Source organism: Cebus imitator, unplaced genomic scaffold (assembly GCF_001604975.1).
Source record: "Cebus imitator isolate Cc_AM_T3 unplaced genomic scaffold, Cebus_imitator-1.0 Scaffold227, whole genome shotgun sequence".
Classification (NCBI taxonomy): domain Eukaryota; kingdom Metazoa; phylum Chordata; class Mammalia; order Primates; family Cebidae; genus Cebus; species Cebus imitator.
In genome coordinates, this window is record NW_016107542.1 from 1,854,690 (window position 1) to 1,876,132 (window position 21,443).

The 21,443-nt window shown below is 35.3% G+C and overlaps 1 protein-coding gene across 13 annotated transcripts in view; it reads right to left on the minus strand.

The window, feature by feature from the left end:
- The window catches only part of RFX3 (regulatory factor X3), a 296,327-nt gene that overhangs the window by 184,455 nt on the left and 90,429 nt on the right, over window positions 1-21,443 (minus strand). The window contains exon 1 of one of the 13 annotated variants that reach the window (XM_037727299.1): window positions 13,484-16,580. The exons of the other annotated variants lie outside the window; for them this stretch is intronic. Within the exon in view, the coding sequence (XP_037583227.1) occupies window positions 13,484-13,493 (10 nt within the window). The 5' untranslated portion in view covers window positions 13,494-16,580. Of the gene's footprint in view, window positions 1-13,483; window positions 16,581-21,443 lie in introns of those variants that run through there. 13 annotated transcript variants of the gene reach the window in all.

Genomic DNA, 21,443 nt, shown 5'->3' on the forward strand with positions numbered 1-21,443 from the left:
CTTCCCTCCACCTCCAATTATAAGGACCTAGTCAGCCCCACAGTTAAACACTGGCTACACAACAGTTCCTCCAAAATATTCTACATATATAAGCTGTGTCAGGCGTGCAGTTCAATTGTATCACTTTCTTCTTTGAAATTATATTCACACATCTGGACAACTAATTGTAACATTATCCAGAGGATCTCATAGTCACACCATTTCAAACATTATGGACATCAAAAGCAACAGCTAAGCTATTTTCAGTACTAATATGTAAGCCACATGGCCAAAATATTCAGTGTCTCAAAACAAATCTTACTGTGAAATCAGATCAGTATCTGATTTGAGTATTCCTGGCTTGTACTTTCCAAAGTACAGTAGAACCACCTTATAATAAGGCCACTGAAGGTCAACACTAATCATGTTGTATTACTTTATCTGACTATGTTCAGAGAAATGTAAGCTCACAGATTCTAAGGTTGGAAAGGTCTTCAAGGTGACTTTGAGTCATGCTTGATGCCATGATCTGTTTGAATATCCATAACGAAGCTCTGCCATACCACTTTATAAGGAATACTACAAATTATAAAATTGAGCTCTTAAGTTGACTCAAAGGTAACTATTTTCGTTTTAAGTAAATAAATAGTAATTACCTATAGAAACGTAAAAGAAAGGCTTCAAACCATTTAATAAAGACATATTAATTCAGTTGGCTATTTTTTCTTCTTGAGAGGGCTCTAAACAAAAACATCATCTTCCTAAGGTAAACATATAAGTAAAAGTTATAAAAGAAAGGTGCAAAAGGTGAAGCTGGCATTTCCTGAAGCTAAGAGTAGCATTAGGAGATGCAATGTGGTTGCAATAAAAGCTGTCATCTGGCTTAAAATAATAGGATGCAGTCCATTTTTTAAGCATACCAATTTTGTGACAGTTATTTTTAGAAAGAGAAGGAAACTTATAACTAGCTTTGAATAACCAGGAAAAAACTGCAAATTTCTTACTTTTAAAAATTATTGATGGTGGCAATTCTACTGGTAAATTCATTTTTCTTCCAAACTGAAAATTAATAAACCTACCACCAATGTTGAAAATCTGTTTATTATTGAATGGAGCTGAAGAATAATCAATAACCATAGAGAAGAGGTAACTTGAGAAAATAAGATTCTAATGTGTTCTATATTGAGTCTAACAAATCACACTTCTTTAATTGGTTAAAACATAGGCTTTATATATAGAAAATATTCATGATTTAATAGGAAAACCTGAAAGCCTCTTTCTTTGAGAATACACAGAAATTTTTACAAAATTGTCATTTTATAGCAAGATCGAATTTTCAGTTCAACCTATTCTCCTAAGAATACTAGTCCCAGCTTTTAATCCAAATTTCCCAAATAGAAACATCTGCATCTTCCTAAGAGAATATTAAAATACTTGTTAAAGCATAATGTAATGCATACCAAGTAGAACTCTTTCAGTGCATTCAATTTACTTAGTAAATTGTTTTGTGAAATACTATGAATAAGACTTAATAAACAACTCATAATTTAGGTAATTTATGTTCCTTCTCAAGAATACACAATCAAATGATTTTTATATGGGAGTTTAATATTTTAGGAACATTGTATTATAGCTTATGATTTGTTTAAGCTAATAAGAAGTGAACACTTTTATTTTATTTTTAAATGGCCCACCTTTAGTATTTAGAGCGTGCACTTTTTCATGTTTAACTTAACAACAACAAAAAAAGAACTTCAATAAAGAAATATATCTAAAACTACCGCAGATCCTAGACAAAATTTCTTTAAAGAATTCATCCCTGTTTCTTTCGTCTTGCTCTGAAGACAGGGAACAAATGCTTCCTGAATGTGGAATTTATTCTAACAGTTCATTGCTTTAACACCTTTAGAGGGAGAGTCAGTTGTAGCAAATATAAGCTAAGTTCTGCAGGGTAGCAGTTCTCTTGACAACTGTTAGTAAGGCTGCAAGGGAAAAACCTTTATGCTTTTTTCAATAATATCCCAGTGTAGGAGGATGAATACTAAGTAATAAATTAGGAAAAGAAAAAAAATTACACTCTCCCAATGAATCCAGATTATCTTCTTTCATCTTTACCTTCTCGGTTACATCTTATTAAAAACGTTAAAAGCTGCTATTTATTGAACACCTACCATATATCTGCTACTAAACCTAACGTTCTTATGTGAAAATTATGTGTGTGTTGGTTGTGTACTTTATTGAAATCGGACAGAGTTTCAGAAAGATCAAATATTTTTCCTAAGAGCTCAACATTGGCAAAAGACAAAACCAGGACATACATCTGACTGTAAAGTCTATGCTCCTGCCATATTTTAGTCTGCTTACAATATTTTTAATGTTTTCTGTATTTCCAAGTTAAAATAAAAAAATTTTGCCTTTCATATTTGAAATATTTAACAGTTACGAGAATGTCAATCTTAAGAGTAAAATCATGATCTTGCAAAATCAGTGAGAAATTAAAAACACAATAGAGCTAAGCTTTTATTATTCATACTAGATGAAAGACCAAAAGACATATTTGCTGCCCTACCAAAAGAGCACATTACACTAGATAACATTAGCATATATACGCATATATATTAAGAGTTGGGATCTTGCTCTGTTGCCCAGGCTGGAGTACAGTGAGTAGTGCAATCATGACTCACTTCAGCCTCAGCCTCCCAAAGTGCAGAGATTATAGGCAATGACCCACTATGGCTGGCCAACCACTAGAATTTCCGCCATGGCTGGGACAAGTAGTATTTTAAAAATAATAGGCACACTAACAGTTGCAGATCTATTGAAGAAGAAAACTAACAAGACCTATATCCACTATAAATTCAATAAAATACTCTATTACTGAAGGCAGGTCAGTGCTGTTAGATGCTGGGAAAGATTCCAATATGAAAGCATTAACCTCCGTGGCTGTCTCCTCTCTCTTCTCTCCTCAACGACGACTAGTCTGCTGAGATATATCCTTTGCTTTTTGTGTTCTTTTCTGTATACACTATCCCTGAAATAATATTTTGCAACTTCAACTTTCACTTGTATATCATGATGACTTTCTAAACTATTGCTCCAACTCCTTCTCATTAACATAAATTCTAATCCTATAATATAAACTGCCTCTTTGCAAATGCAAACAATGAGATCCACGATGATATTCCTTCTCATACTATATCAGTGCTGACCCCACAATCTCTCTTTCTATCAATTGCTAGAAGGTAGCAGGCAATGTTCCTGAATGTCCCAGCCAGCAGACTTCCTGGTTTTATTTACTGCCTAGATCTCTTCAAATCCTGAACCTATTTGGTTTAATTATCATACCCACTCACAGTAACTTCAGCTATATTAATAATTTCTTCTGTAACATGTGCACAAAATGTATCAAGGTGTAAGGATTGATTAAAGTCTGAAGAGATAATTTACTGTGTAAGTAAAATAAGAGCACTTACTTGGGAGTCAGCCAATTACTTCCAAAATCTTTACATGACAAGTATTTTTTAAGTCCTGCCAAACAATTTAACTAGGTGCTTTATAAATACTACCCCATTTAATTTTGACAACCAAGATAAAAATCAAGTGTTGTATGAGCGCATGGGACAATAGCCCTATGAGGTGATTATTCTCCATATTTTAGCATGAACATTATACTGGTTAAATAACTTGTCCACGATCACATATCTAGCAAGCAAGAGTACTAGAGTAAAAATGCAGCTGTAACTGACTTAGAGACCAGTATTCATTATTTTGTGCTATGCTGGGCCTCTTTCTGCCATTTACTAAAGCCACTACGCCTCAGTGTTCTCATCCAGAAAAAGAAAGGATGTTATCAGTATTCTTATTAGAGGAACAAAAAGCCAATAGAAGGACATCTGATGTGAGACATTCTCAAAGTTCCCATATGTACACCAAATATGATTCCAGTATGGTCCTCTATCCCATTGTCCCAGCTGCTATTGGGAATCATTGGCTTTTCTTATACTATCCATAAAGTGATACATTATTTGAAGGTACACTGTGATAAGTTAAAACAGCATACTGTAAACCACATAGTATCCACTGAAAGAGTAAAACGTAAAACAAAGTAGAGCAATAAGCCAATTAACAACATAAAATGGAATCATAAAAATTATTCAGTTAATCCAAGAAGAAGGCAAGGAAAAAGGAACCAAAGGATAGGACAAACAAAAAATAAATAGCAACACAGTAGATTTAAATCCAACCATATCAATAATCACATCCGCTGGTGATACCCAGGCTGGGTCTAGAGTAGACCTCCAGCAAACTCCAGCAGACCTGCAGCAGAGGGGCCTGACAGTTAAAAGGAACACTAGCAAACAGAAAGGAATAGTATCAAGATCAACAAAAGGGATGTCCACACAGAAACCCCATCCGAAGGTCGCCAACATCAAAGACCAAAGGCAGATAAATCCACAAAGATGAGGAAAAGCCACTGCAAAAAGGCTGACAATTGCAAAAACCACAACACTTCGTCTCCTCTAAAGGATCATAACCCCTCATCAACAAAGAAACAAAACTGGACGGAGAATGAAGTTGATGAACTGACAGAAGTAGGCTTCAGAAGGTGGGTAATAACGAACTCTTCCGAGCTAAAGGAGCATGTTGTAACCCAGTGGAAGGAAGCAAAGAACCTTGAAAAAAGGTTCTAGCCAACTAAAATAGCCAGTTTAGAGAAGAATATAAATGACCTGATGGAGATGAAAAACACAGCACAAGAACTTTGTGAAGTATACACAAGTATCAATAGCTGAATCAATCAAGAAGAAAAAATACCAAACATTGAAGACCAACTTAATGAAAAAAAGCATGAAGACAAGATTTGAGAAAAAAGAATGACAAGGAATAAACAAAGCCTCCAAGAAATATGAGACTATATGAAAACACCAAATCTACGTTTGATTGGTGTGCCTGAAAGTGACGGAAAGAATGGAACCAAGCTGGAAAAGCCTCTTCAGGATATAATACAGGAGAACTTCCGCAACCTAGCAAGGCAGGCCAATGTGCAAATTCAGGAAATACAGAGAACACCACAAAGATATTCCTCGAGAAGAGCAACTCCAAGACACATAATCATCTGCTTCAACAGGATTGAAATGAAAAAAAAAAAATGTTAAGGGCAGCCAGAGAGAAAGACTGAGTTACCTACAAACGGAAGCCCATCAGACTAACCACAGATCTCTCTGCAGAAACGCTAAACACTAAAAGAGAGTGGGGGCCAATATTCAACATCTTTAAAGAGAAGAATTTTCAACACAGAATTTCATATACAGCCAAACTAAGCTTCTTAAGTGAAAGAGAAATTAGACTCCTTAAGACAAGCAAATACTAAGCGATTTTGTCACCACCAGGCCTGCCTTACAAAAGCTCCTGGAGGAAGCACTAAATAAGGAAAGGAAAAACCATCCACTACAAAAACATACCAAATTGTAAAGGCCATCCACACTATGAAGAAACATCATCAACTAATGGACAAAATAATCAGCTAGCATCATAATGATAGGAATAAATTCACACATAAAAATATTAACCTTAAATGTAAATGGGCTCAATGCCCCAATTAAAAGACACAGACTGGCAAATTGGATAAAGACTCAAGACCCATCCGTTTGCTGTATTTAGGGGATGCATCTCACATGCAAAGACACATATAGGCTCAAAATAAAGGGATGGAGGAATATTTACCAAACAAATGGAAAGCAAAAAAAAAAAAAAGCAGGGGTTGCAATCCTAGTCTCTGATAAAACATACTTTAAACCAACAATGATCAAAACAGACAAAGAAAGACATCACACAATGGTAAAGGGATCAATGAAACAATAAGAGCTAACTATCATAAATATATATGCACCGAATACAGGAGCACTCAGATTCATAAAGCAAGTTCTTAGAGACCTACAAAGAGACTTAGACCCCCACACAATAATAGTGGGAGAATCTAACACCCCACTGTCAATATTAAGCAGAAAATTAACAAGGATATTCAGGACTTGAACTCAGCTCTGGACCAAGCAGACCCAGTAAACATCTACAGAACTTTCCACCCCATATCAACAAAATATATATTCTTCTCAGCACCACATCGCACTTATTCTAAAACTGACTACATAATTGGAAGTAAAACACTCCTCTGCAAATGCAAAAGAATGTAAATCAAACAGTCTCTCAGAGCACAGTGCAATCAAATTAGAGCTCAGGATTAAGAAACTCACTCAAAACTGCACTACTACACGGAAACTGAACAATATGCTCCTGAATAACTACTGGGTAAATAACAAAAATAAGGCAGAAATAAAGTTCTTTGAAACCGATGAGAACAAAGACACCATGTAAAAGAAACTCTGGAACACTGCTAAAGCACTATTTAGAGGGAAATTTATAGCACTAAATGCCAACAACAGAAAGCAAGAAAGATTTAAAATTGACACCCTAACATCACAATTAAAATACCTAGAGAAGCAAGAGTAAACAAATTGAAAAGCTAGCAGAAAAGAAATAACTAAGATCAGAGCAGAACTGAAGGAGATAGAGACCCAAAAATCCCTCCAAAAAAAAAAAAGAATGAATCCAGGAGCTGGTTATTTAGAAAGATTAACAAAATAGTTAGACAGCTAGCCAGACTAATAAAGAAGAAAAAAGAGAATAATCAAATAGACACAATAAAAAATGATAGATGAGAGATCACCATTGATCCCACAGAAATACAAACTACCATCAGAGAATACTGTAAACACCTCCATGCAAATAAAGTAGAAAATCTAGAAAAAAATGAATAAATTCCTGGACACATACAACCTCCCAAGACTAAACCAAGAAGTCAAATCCCTGAATAGACCAATAACAAGTTCTGAAATTGAGGCAAAAATTAATAGCCTACCAACCAAAAACGCCCAGGATCAGATGGATTAAAAGCCAAATTCTATCGGAGGTACAAAGAGAAGCTGGTGCCACTCCTTTCAAAACGATTCCAAAAAATAGAAAAAGAGGGACTCCTTTCTAACTCATTTTATGAGACCAGTATCATTTTGATTCAAAAACCTTACAGAAAAAGAAAATTTAGAAAAAAAGAAAATTTCAGGCCAATATCACTGATGACCATTGATGTGAAAATCCTCAATAAAATGATGGCAAATTGAATCCAGCAGCACATCAAAAAGCTTACTCACCAAGATCAAGTCAGCTTCATCCCTGGGATGCAAGGTTGGTTCAACAGAAGCAAATCAATAAACATAATCTATCACATAAACAGAACCAATGACAAAAATCCCATAATTATCTCAATAGATGCAGAAAAGGCCTTCCATAAAATTCCACACCCCTTCATGCTAAAAATGCAATAAACTAGGTATTGATGGAATGTATCTCAAAATAAGAAGAGCTATTTATGACAAACCCACAGCCAGTATCATACTGAATGTGCAAATGCTGGAAGCATTCCTTTTGAAAACCGGCACAAGACAAGGATGCCCTCTCTCACCACTCCTGTTCAACATAGTATTGAAAGTTCTGGCCAGGCAATCAGGCAAGAGAAAGAAATAAAGGGCATTCAAATGGGAAGAGAGAAAGTCAAATTGTCTCTGTTTGCAGATGACATGCTTGTAAACTTAGAAAACCCCATCATCTCACCCCAAAATCTCCTTAAGCTGATAACTTCAGCAAAGTCTCAGGATACAAAATCAACGTGCAAAAATAACAAGCATTCCTATACACCAGTAATAGACAAACAGAGCCAAATCATGAGTAAACTTCCATTCACAATTGCTACAAAGAGAATAAAATACCTAGGAATACAACTTACAAGGGATGTGAAGGGCCTTTTCAAGGAGAACTACAGACCACTGTTCAAGGAAATAAGACAAGACACAAACAAATGGAAAAATATTCCATGCTCATGGATAGGAAGAATGAGTACTGTGAAAATGGCCATACTGCCCAATGTCATTTACAGATTCAATGCTATCTCTATCAAGCTACCACTGACTTTCTTTACAGAATTAAAAAAATCTACTTTAAATTTCACATGAAACCAAAAAAGAGCCCGTATAGCCAAGATAGTCCTAAGCAAAAACAACAAAGCTGGAGGCATCATGCTACCTGACTTCGAACTCTACTACAAGGCTACAGTAACCAAAACAGCATGGTCCTGGTACCAAAACATATATATAGACCAATGGAACAGAAAGGGGACCTCAGAAATAACACTACACATCTACAACCATCTGTTCTTCGACAAACCTGACAAAAAAAAGCAATGGGAAAAGGATTCCCTATTTAATAAATGGTGCTGGGAAAACCGGCTAGCCATATGCAGAAAACTGAAATTGGACCACTTCCTTACATCTTATACAAAAATTAACTCAAGATGGATTAAAAGCTTAAACATAAGATGTAAAACCATTAAAACCTTAGAAGAAAACCTAGGCAATACCATTCAGGACACAGGCATGGGTAAAGACTTCAGGACTAAAACACCAAAAGCAATGGGAACAAAAGCCAAAATAGACAAACAGGATCTAATTAAACTAAAGAGCATCTGCACAGCAAAAGGAACTATCATCAGAGTGAACAGGCAACCTACAGAATGGGAGAAAATGTTTGCAATCTATCCAACTGATGAAGAGTTAATATCCAAAATCTACCAAAGAACTTAAACAAATTTACAAAAAACAAACAAACAAACAAAACCTAACATCCCCACAAAAAAAGTGGGCAAAGGAGATCAACAGACACTTTTCAAAAGAAGACATTTATGTGGCCAACAAACATGAAGAAAAGCTCATCATCACTGATCATTAGAGAAGTGAAAATCAAAACCACATTGAGATACCATCTCAAGCCACTTAGAATGGTGATCATTATTAAAAAGTCAAGAAACAACAGATGCTGGAGAGGATGTGGAGAAAATAGGAATGCTTTCACACTGTTGCTGGGAGTGTAAATTAGTTCAACCACTGTGGAAGACAGTGTGGCGATTCCTCAAAGATCTGGAAACAGAAATACCATTTAAGCCAGCAATCCCATTACTGGGTTTGTCCACAATGATTATAAATCATTCTACTATAAAGACACATGCACACGCATGTTTACTGCAGCACTGTTCACAATAGGAATGACTTGGAAGCAACCCAAATGCCCATCGATGATAAGACTGGATAAAGAAAATGTGGCACATTATATACCATGGAATACTATGCAGCCACAAAAAAGGATGAGTTCATGTCTTTTGCAGGGACATGGATGGAGTTGGAAACCATCATTCTCAGCAAACTAACACAGGAATAGGAAACCAAACTATGCATGTTCTCACTCATAAGTGGGGGCTGAACAATAAGAACACAGAGGTCAAGGAGGGGAATATCATACACCGGGGTCTTTTGGGGGGTGGGGGACAAGAGGAGGGACAGCATTAGGAGAAATACCTAATGTAGATGACAGGTTCATGGGTGCAGCAAACCATGATGGCATGTGTATACCTATGTAACAAATCTACACATTCTGAACGTGAATCCCATAGCTTGAAGTATAATTTAAAAAATTAAATAAACAAATAAATGGCAACACAGTAGATTTAAATCCAACCACATCAATAATAACATTAAATAAAATTTAAACACACTAATGAAGAGACAGATTGTCAAACTGTATAAAAAACAAAGACAAACTAAATGCAGTTTACAAAAAATGCACTTTAAATATGACACAGATTAAAATTAAAACGATGTAAAATATATTACATGTCAGCATCAGACAAAGGAAATTTCAAAACAGGAACTATTACCAGGAACAAGAGAAGTCATTTCACAATGATAAAGCAGTCTAGTCATCTAACTTTCCTAAATGTTTATGCACCTATTGTCAGAATTCCAATATACATAAAAAACCTAGTTGATCTGAAAAAGAAATAGTAAAATACAGTATTGATGGATATTTTATGCTTTTTTAATATTGATAGAAGCAGTAAAGATATAAAAAAGAATTTGAACAGTATCTATTGAGCAATTGACATTTATAGAACATTCCACCCAAAAACAGAATATATGCTTTCCTCAAGTACACACAAAACATTTAAGACAGATCATACCTGACCACAAAACAAATCTCAATGAATTTTAAAGGATTCAAATCCTACGAAGTAAGTTGTATGCTCACAAAAGAATTAAATTAGAAATCAATAACAAAAATATAAAGCAAATCAAATATTTGATAAGCAAATAATATATTTCTAACTAACCCATAGTTCAAAGAATAAAAATAGAAAGTATTGTGAACTGACTGAAAATGAAAACATATTATCAGCTGTGCAGATGATAATGCGCAGATAATGTGCAGAACCCCCTTGATAAATTTAGGTGAAAAACAAAAGAAAAATAATTTAATGACGAAACAAATCAACGGTTTTACAAGAGAGCAATTTCAGCAACTAAGATTAAAGGAAAGAGATTCAGAGATTCATAAAATATTAGAACAGGAAGAATTCTAGAAATGTTTCTAAAATTTGTAAACTCACAAAATTCACATAGAAAACATTTCCAGGAACAACATACGATTTGCTTCATAGGGTTTATAATAGCAAGTATTTTTAAATGAGCAGTCTTTGGTAGTAGTGACATTATATAAATATCTTGCATTCTTTAAATGGCTATTTTCACCTAATAAAAGCAGATACAGACTTTACAAAATAGATGTGCATATCTGTTGGCCTTTATGTGATTATTGTAAGCATTTTGTGCTTTATCTGTAGGTTTTCTATATTTCACATAGCACAATGAATAAGAATACTGAATTCTCTATCCAGATTGCCTAAATTTATACTCTAGCTTTACCACAGTTGAGTATCCATGATATTGGGCAAGTTACTTAACTAGCAATGCCTTAGTTTTCACCATTGTAAAATCAGAATAAACCATAAAGTGGATATAAATAGTTCTTACCTCCTTACAGTGATTATAAAGATTAAACAAGTTACTGCCTCTGTGGGCTTACAACAGTGCCTGGTGTATCGTAAGAGCTCGATAAATGGTAATCATTTTTACATAGCATTGATTTATAAATACTTGAAGCTTATTAAAACAATGACTTGAAATTTCTAAATTAGGTAACATAATTAAAATAGGATATCATCACAGAAAAGTAAGTTGCTTAAAATTCATGTTTTTTTAAAAAATACAGAATTATTCACGTTATTTGAAAGCCAATGTTAAAAGAAAGCTGGGCAATCTCTTTTCAGAGCATGAGACAATGATCCAATGGAAAATTATGTATTACATGGAGTGTTTTTGAATTAACCAATACATTTGATAATATCACATGAGATGATACAAAAGTTACCTGTTAATGTCCTGCTGCCTTCGACTGTTTCTTATTATATGCTCCATTCAATCAGAATTTATAGATTTGAGTATTTTAATTTTCAAAGATAAAACATTTATTTATGAATTTGTTTTAAATGGCTAAAAGGCAACATTCAGCAGTATAGCACTGAAACAATTTCCATTTGGTTTAAAAAACAACAACAAATGTGAAACACATTTCACATTTTTTTATTTTGTGCAACTTCGATGCTTTCAACACTGCATACATTACTAAAAGCACAAAAATAGATGCTGTACTATCAAATTGTAAAGTATACCAAATTGATATAATTATACTTTATAATTTCTTCCATGTATCAAAAGGACAATTTTTTGTTTTTCCTTTAATTAAAATAATCTCATGGGTCTCTTATATGTTTGACAGGTTAAGATAAAACAGGTATATTTTTAGTAAGTATCTTAAAAATACATATTTTAATAAAAACTGCTATTTGTAATGCAGGCTGTGTCGTTTTGACACTGACACAAATCCTTCTTACCTGGGTCAAATGAGCATGCACTTGAATCAATATGGTAATAAAATAACAAATAAGTCTGTAAAGTATCAACTTATCCTGTTATTCTGTTTTGAGAGCTAAGTGCATGACTAAATTTACTGTACCTTTAACAACATGTACTTCTCCCTTGGTGTCTGCAGGGTATTGCTTCCAGACCCCCCTGAGGATACAAAGATCCATGGATGCTCTAGTCCCTCATATAAAATTCTGTAGTATAAATTCTATGTAAATAGTTGTTATACTGTGTTTTTCATTTGTATTATTTTTTGATTAATTACATTTGTACGTATGTGTAGGTACATATGATGTTTTGTTATATGTAGAATATTTAATAAATGTTATTGCTTTTCACATTCAAATATGTTCAATCCACATTGCTTGAAGCTGCGGATGCAGAACTCACTCACATGGAGGGTCAACTGTAAAATTTAAACAACAACTTCTGCATTTGTAAAATCAATCACCTTTTTGTTCTCCTCCTGCCATTCTCAACATTATAAGGAAGCTTGTCATCACAGCACATGAAGGCAATGAGGGAGACTAGCTAAATGCAGCAGAAAGAACATAGGAGCCAACAACATGACTTTTTCCTCAGAACTGCCTCCCAGCCTCCAGCCATCCTTTAGTTAGCAAGCAGTAGATTAAACCTCTCACCACGTGTGCTGCCTTCTTCCAGATTTTTGCAATGAAGTAAACCAATCAGCAGTTTTCACCACATGGGAGAATGATCAAGGCCAGGAAAACACTCATACTCGGGTTGAGTATGGTTCAGAAAACTGAATGCCCCTACACAGATGACAGCTGAAATGTGAATACAGAAGCCCAGAACAATATAAGAAAGCTACAGTAGCTATGAAGACCAACTGCAGTCATAAATATCATCACTATCCAATACTTAGCTACAGGCTGGGAGTGGTGGCTCATGCCTGTAATCCCAACACTTTAGGAGAGTGAGGCAGGCAGATCACCTGAGGTCAGGAGTTTGAGACCAGCCTGACCAACATGGAGAAACCCCATCTCTACCAAAAATACAAAATTAGTTGGGTGTGGGTGCATGCCTGTAATTCCAGCTACTTGGGAGGCTGAGGCAGGAGAATGGCTTGAACCCAGGAGGTGGAGGTTGTTGTGGTGAGCCGAGATCACACCATTGCACTGCAGTCTGGGCAACAAAAGTGAAACTCCATATCAAAAAAGAACAACAACAACAAAACAAACAAAAAAAACACTTAGATACAGCTTTTAACATTTACAAAGTATTTTTACATACATTATTTTATTTGAACACCACAACCAATAGCCCTTTTAAGAGGTAGTATAGATATTTTTATTAATAACACTATTTTGCAGGTGAAGAAACTCAAAAAGCTTAAGAGGCTTGTCTAAGGTCATTTTAACTAAGAAATAACTGGACTTCAGTCTTCCCCCAAACTGTAGATTTCAGTCATTCAGTTATATCACTGTATCCCACATAGATTTTTTTTTAAAAAGAGGAGTAAATTATAAGAGGCAGGTTCTGCAGGCAAGTCAGCAATTATTTCTACAAACCCCTGTACTCTTCCATATTCATCAGTACTATTCTTTCCTTTACTTCCTTACCTCCATTCATTTCTGGTTCTTTTCTTCAGACGATCCAAGATGTCAGAAACCATTTTGTCCATTTAAATCTCTTAGATCCTGATCTGCACAACCAAAGATATCCTTGGGTCAAACCTGAAACCAGCAAATATGGATCTTTCTCACCTATAAAGTTCTGTGGCTACATAAGAAACTAGCCTAAGGAGCAATGAAATCTGTGAACTCTCAGAGATAAATATTTCTACTATGTGCCAAAAAAACACCCAAGAAGGCAATAAATAATCAACACAGTATCTCCTGAGGCTCTTGACTGACCGTCACCTGCAGGATGGCCACATTCAGTGACTGAGCCAGAACGAACACTGAGGATATCTATCTAAGCCACAATAAACAGCAAAATAAGGTATTAATGAACCTCTGAAGGAACTACAGATTATGCGGTTTACAGTATGTTCTGAACTAAAAGCTTACCAAGCCTTGAGGAGCAAGACAAAACCAAGTGGAGAAAGCTAACAAAAACAATGGAGAAGAAACCTCTATTAATTAAATGCAATTGTTAGGCAGCATCACTTATAAGGAGCTTAATATCCTCCTTTCACAGAAAATTTAAAGTAAAATAAACTTTACTATAGAAAAATAGAACATTTAAATTACCAGACATCCAACTCTATAGAAATAACCATGGTTAACATCCTCTAGTCTATTTTGTAAAAATATATGACAGAAGGTGTGTGCATTTTTAAAGCAAATAGTTTATCGAGTCTTTATTGTTGTACAGAATAGAAGATTAAAACTCTCAGCATTTCAAGTCCTTGACCTATATGAATTCATTTAGCCATCCCATTAACCTGATGACACAGGTAGTATTACACTGTTTACAGATGACAGATCAAACCATGGAGCTTATTTATTGTCTTTGCAGGTAGTTGCTGTGTGACACAGATCACATATGGAAAGTAAACCCTCATAGACTAATGCTGGCTTCTTCTCACATCACCTCTAATGTATTTTCTTTTCCTCTGCCTCTCTGGTCTTCTATCCCTAATGCAATGGCACCCAAGAGGGCCTATCACAAAATTACTCTAGCCAGCAACTTTATTCCAACAACAGGATGTATAGTTCTGCTGACAGGAACTGATAGGAACTCTGAAGCCAAAGACTGCGCTCTTCTGTATCTTGCTGGGGATCATGATAGTGTTGCAACTGGCTTTTCTTAGGGCGGGAGGAACCTCTATAAAAATAGTACTTTTGTCAAGAAAATAAAGAACTACGTGAAAACTGACAACCTTGGGAAGATAAAAGATAAAAAGAAAAGTTATTTTCTTAGTGTAGAACTATCCTACAGTTTAGTCGGACTAAATGCAGACTCTGGATGACTAGTGGCTGTTTCCTAATATCAGTTTAACACTATCCCAACATATGCTGAGAATTCTATTCAACTTTAAAACAGTAAGTAGATACAGAGCAACTGGAGCTGTCTGTGATGGGAGGAATGTTTTCAAATGGTACAACCACTTCAGAAAGGACTTTGAAAGGTGCTTCTGAAGTCAAACACATAGTAACCATATGACCCAATATTTCACTCGTAAGTACTGATCCAACAAAAAGGAAAACATTTGCCTAAACAAAGACTTACAGATTCATAGAAACTTTTTCATAATAGCTAAAACTGAAAACCAAATATACATGAACGGGTGAATGGACAAACTGTAGTACATTCATAAAATGAAATACTACTCTGCAATAAAAAGAAAAGAGCTATTCATATCCCATTCATACACATAGCCCATAAGTGAGTCTCAACATTAGGCTGAACAAAAGAAGACAGACACAAGAGCACATAGGGCATAACTCCATTTATATGGAATTCTAGAAAACAGAAATTTCATCTAGAGAGAAAGCAGATCAGTGTTTGCCTGGGGCTGGTGACGGGTACAAGGGAGCTTTGATGAATTTAAAAATATTCTATAACTTGATTATGGTGGTGGTTACATGGATCCACATTTTAAAAACTCAACTGAACATTTTTTTAAAAAGGTATATTTCATGTTATATATTGTATGTTTTATATATATATATATATATATGTGTGTGTGTCAAGGTAATTTTTAAAAACAATAAATCTTAGAATATATTTAAAATAGGGAAAAAACAGCCACACTATACTTACTGTACTGTTCAGATGATATCAAGGGAAAGAAAAGTAAGAGGAGGTTAAGTTGAATGGTGAGTATATACAGTAATAAAGATACAGGTGCAACTAGGATCTATACGGTTGAATCAGAATAAATATCAGGACTTCTGTTAGAAATGCTGAAAACAAATACTGCTTTTCCCAGTGGAGGTAAATATAGAACTAGTTAAGTCTTAGAAGCTATCAAAAGCCATTATCAGAACCACATCAGAGCGGTATCAGCATATCAGTAATAATATGACTACTAAATGGCAAATTAAGTAAATAGGGAAATAATAAGCCTTACGAGCTCCTAAAAGCCATATCAAGAGCATCACAATAAAGCAAATACCAGGAACCCAGAAGAAATAAATAAAAGTCACTAAGCTGCTGGATCATTGCCGAAATAGCCATATCTTTAGACTTTTGAGTTAATGGGCTAATGTATTTCATTTGTGGCTTAAATCCACTGGAGTCTTTTTCTTTTTTTGGCTTTTTAACTTTTTTATTACCTGTAACAAAAGTAAAGTAATGCAAAGGAAAATAGATTAGAATGTACAAGATGTCAATAAGACTTAAAAACTAGATTCAAAATTTATAGCTAGATCTATAAAGTAATTCTGCTGTTGGATAACATAAGTTCCCATTCATTGAGCATCTTTTATTTGTCCTATGTGGATATTTCTTATAAGCACTTATTTTAAAACTTGTAAATGTTTTTAAATTCATTTCAACTACCTGGTCTACATCAGCCCCAAACTTAATGGGTTGGAGCTGTAATTCTTGAATTGGTGGAGCAAACACAAGGGCTTGTTTTAGAAAGTAATATGCCTTAATAAGAAATGATTTTTTGTTGGCCAGACACAGTGGCTGACACCTGTAATCCCAGGTAGATCCCTTGAACTCAGGAGTTCAAGACCAGCCTGGGAAACATGACGAAATCCTGTCTCTACAAAAAATTTAAAAATTAGCCAGGTAAGGTGGCTCACACCTGTGGTCCCAGCTACTTGGGTGACTAAAGTGGAAGGATCGCTTAAGCCCAGGAGGTAGAGGTTGAGAGAGCCAAGATCGCACATCACTGCCCGCCAGCCTGGCAACACAATGAGACTCCGCCTCAAAAAAGAAAAGAAAATTTATTTTTGCTTAGTGATTCCCTGCTACTTGGCAAAAATAAACAAACTAGAAATGTGATCGGATAAAAGGGTCAAAGGCCTTGTGACCACAGGCAAATTTTATATATCTCTATGGTCATGTATATTCTCCAATGAGCCTGCACTACTCTTATGATCTGAAAAACATTGCTATTTTTATAGACCCACACATTCAGCAAAACCTTATGATTCAACATTTTACAATGTATAAAATAGTCCTACCTTCCTTGTACCCTATCCTTCCCCATGTGAAACAAAGTTAGCTGCTTCTTCCTGAATAGTGTGAAACGCACAGAACCCATGGAAATAATGATCAGATATTTCAGCAGTTTAATGTGGCACATTATAGTATATTCATACTGCTTGGGGTTTGCTGAGCTTACTGGATGTGTAAGTCAATGTATTCTTAATCAAAAATGTAAATGGAAAATTTTCAACAAATATTTCTTAAATACTTTCATGCCTCTTTTCATGCTCTTCAACTCTGTAATTACAATTATATATATGCAAGACTATAAGGTGTTGTACCGTAGGTCCTTGAATCTCTGTTCATTTTTGTTCTTTTTTCTTTTCTTTTTTTTCTTTTTTTTTTTTTTGACATGGAGTTTCGCTCTTGTTGCCCAGGCTGGAGTGCAACGGCATGATCTCAGCTCATCACAACCTCCACCTCCCATGTTCAAGGGATTCTCCTACCTCAACCTCCCCAGTAGCTGGAATTACAGGCATGTACCACCATGCCTGGCTAATTTTGTAATTTTAGTAGAGATAGGGTTTTGCCACGTTGGTCAGACTGGTCTCGAACTTCTGACCTCAAGTGATCTGCCCGCCTGGGCCTCCCAAAGTGCTGGGATTACAGGTGTGAGTCATTTTTCTTTAATTTTTTTCTAAATTAATCAGATTGAATAAATTTCATTGATAGGCATCAAGTTGATTTCGTATTTCTAAACAGCATATTGGAGATAGTAAAACCAATACATTTGTAATTACAGTTATTGTTCTTTTCAGTTCATGAATTTTCACTTAGCTTTTCATACACAGAAAAATTTATTTTAAAAAAACCCCATCATTGAATTATTTTGGAATTACTTGGAATAATTACTTGGAATAATGTTCTTTTTAAAATACACTATAGGATTGGATTTACTTGTATTTTATTTACAACTTTTACACCATGTTTGCGAATAATGTTTCTGTTTTTGCTTTTAAGCACAAAAGATAGCTTATTGGCTCATTTAACTGAAAAATCCAGTCATAACTCCATCTATGTTTATAAATGAGTGATTTTTAAAGTTTTTTTAACTGACATATTCATGAGGTACACACAGTGACGTTTCAATACATGTAACGTATCATCATCAGTTCAGGGTAATTAGCATAACCAACATCTCAAATATCTATCATTTTTTTATATTGCAAACATCCAATACCCTTCTTCTGGCTATTTGAAACTATAAATAATTGATAACTATAGTCATCCTACAGTGGTACAGAACAAGGGTCCCCAACCCCTCAACTGTGGAACCCACCCAGGTACCAGTCCATGGACTGTTGGGAACCAGACCACACAGTAGATGAGTAGCAGGTGAGCCAGTGACGCTTCATCTGTATTTACAGCCACTCCCCATTGCTCACATTACTGCCTGAGCTCTACCTCCTGTCAGAGCAGCAGCAGCATTTGATTCTGACAGAGGCACAAGCCCTGTTGTAAACTATACATGCAAGGGATCTAGGCCATGTTCTTTATGAGAATCTAATGCCCGATGATCTGTCACTGTCTCCTATTATCCCCAGACAGGACTGTCTAGTTGGAGGAAAACAAGCCCTGGGCTCCCACTGATTCTATACTATGATGAGTAGATAATTATTTCATTATATATTACAGTGTAATAATCATAGAAATAAAGCACACAATAAATGTATTTGAATCACTCCCCCACCTCCTAGTCCATGGAAAAATTGTCTTCCAAAAAACCGGTCCCTGGTGCCAAAAAGGCTAGGACCACTGGTGTAGAACACTAGTAGTTTCCATTTCTCTGCCAAGATTTCTAACCCATTTACTCATTAAGACCACAATCTGTTTAAGTCCTCTTATTAGTATGCATACATGAGCCTTTGTCAGCTAATCTCAACAACTAGGCCATCTCAAGGTCTGCTGCTACTGACTTTATTTTCTTTTTACTATTGGTCACATTTTCCCCATTTTGGCATGTGTGATAATTTATTAGATACTATTAATATGTAATAAATATATAATACAATATATAAATAAAATATGTAATATAAATAAATGTATACATTGTATTATATAATCATACAATGCAGAGAAACTAGATTCTGCTATGATCTGAAGAATGATAATCTTTGTTCTCAGATAGTATAATTACTGGATGAACAAAATGAATTTGTTTACATTTTGTTAGGAGGAATTTGAGAAAATTGCATTGCACTCTAGTCTGGGCAACAGGACAAGATTCTGTCTCAAATAAATAAATAAAAATAAAGGTATGTCAGGAATACATACAATATATGTAGGTACTAATCGATTTTATCATTTATTACCAAAAATATATATATAAATCTATTATGAAAAGTTAAAATGTATCAAAACTTACCAACTTAGAAAGCACATGGTACCGTTTGCAGTCAAGAGAAGTGTAAACAAATGTAAAGATGCAGTGTTAAATCATAACTGCATAAAATTAGTTATAATACCTACTGTACAACTGTAATAATTTTGTAGCCACCTTATATTGCTATTGTGGGTGAGCTCAAGTGTTGGGAGAATCTACTCTGTGACGCTAATCATCTCCGAGTGAGCGGTTCATCTTTCCAGTAAATTGTGTATCACAGTAAAAAGTGACCTCTCACAGTTCTCACGTTATTTTTCATCATATTTAGTGCAAAGCTATAAACTCTGAATAACATCATGGGTCCCATATGAAGTGGCACTAGTGATGCTGCAAGCGTACCTAAGAGGCTGAGAAAAGTTACGTTACAAGAAAAAGTTGAATTGTTTCATATGTACCATAGATTAAGGTCTGCAGCTGAGGTTGCCCACCTTTTCAAGATAAATGAATACAGCATAAGGATGATTGTTAAAAAAAAAAAAAAGGAAATTCATGAAGCTGTCGCTACAGCCATACCAACAGTTATGAAAACCTTGCACTTTTGCAAATTACCCTTTTCTGTCAGATAGAAAATGCACTTTTATGTGGATGCAGGATTGCTATAAGAAAAGCATACCTATAGATTCTAATATAATTCAAGAAAAAGTTGTCATTATATGACAATTTAAAGCAAAAGGAAGATGAATGATCTAACGGTGGAGTATTTAATGCCAGCAAAGGATGGTTGGGTAATTTTAGAAAGAGGCTTGGCTAAAAAATGTCAAGAAAACAAGAGAAGAAGTTTCTGCCAACCAAGTAGCAGCAGACAAGTTCCTAGACACATGAAGAAAATCAATGAGGAGAAAGCATATCTCTTATGAACAGGTTTTTAATGCAGACAAAAGCGCTCTATTCTGGGGGAAAAAATGCCACAAAGAACATGTATGAGTAAGCAAGAGAAGTGAGCACCAAGATTTAAGGAAGGAAGCAGCAGACCAACTACACTGTTTGTGCAAATGCAGTCAGGTTCATGATAAGGATTGCCCTGATCTATAAATCTGCTCCCCAAGCCATGAAGAAGATAAACACCAGCTGCTAAGGTTTTGGTTGTACAATGAGAAGCCCTTTTGCCACACTGTCTAAGAAGAGAAGAGCTTTCTGGACAGGTTCCATTGATTCTTTGTTCCTGAAGTGAAGAAGTACCTTGTAAATAAGGGAAGTGTGTTTTAAAGTTCTTCTGATATTGGGCAATGCCCCAGTCACCCAGAACCCCATGAGTTCAGTACCAAAAGCATCAAACTGATCTACTTGCTCCAAACACATTATCTTTAATTCAGCCTCTAGATCAGGGGTCATAAGGATTTTTAAGGCACATAGCACTCAATGGAAAAGATTGTCTATAGTATGGAAGAGAAACCCGATACAGCGTCATGAAAGTCTAAAGAGATTACACCATTGAAGAGACCATGGTTGTTACAGAAAAACCTGTGAAAGCTATCAAGGCCAAAACCATAAATTCCTGCTGGACATAACTCTGTCCAGACTTTGTATATGACTTCACAAGATTTAGAACAGTGTACATAATTTAGATTTGGAACTGTACTCCAAATGAAAAAAAAAAAAAGATACTAGATGAAAGGTATGAAGACATGGATCTTGAAGAAATCCAAGAGCCAATGGACATCAGAGGAATTACAGAAGATGACTTGAACTCCTTGAGTGCCAATGCCAGACAATAAGGAAAAGATGCCAGAACCAATGCCAGACAGTAAGGAAAAAGATGTAGAAGCAATGCCAGAAAACAAAGTGAACTTAGACAATCTGGCAGGTTTCCACTTACTCAAGACGGCTTTTGACTTCTTTTATGACATGGATGCTTCTATGACATGGGCACTGAAGCGAAACAGTGGGAGAAGGGTTGATACTGCAAAGAAATGCTTTAAGAGAAATGAAAAAGCAAAAAAGTCAGATACAAATTACAATGTACAGTTGTCCTTCAGCATATGCAGGGGATTGGTTCTAGGATACTGCATGTATACCTAAACCCATAT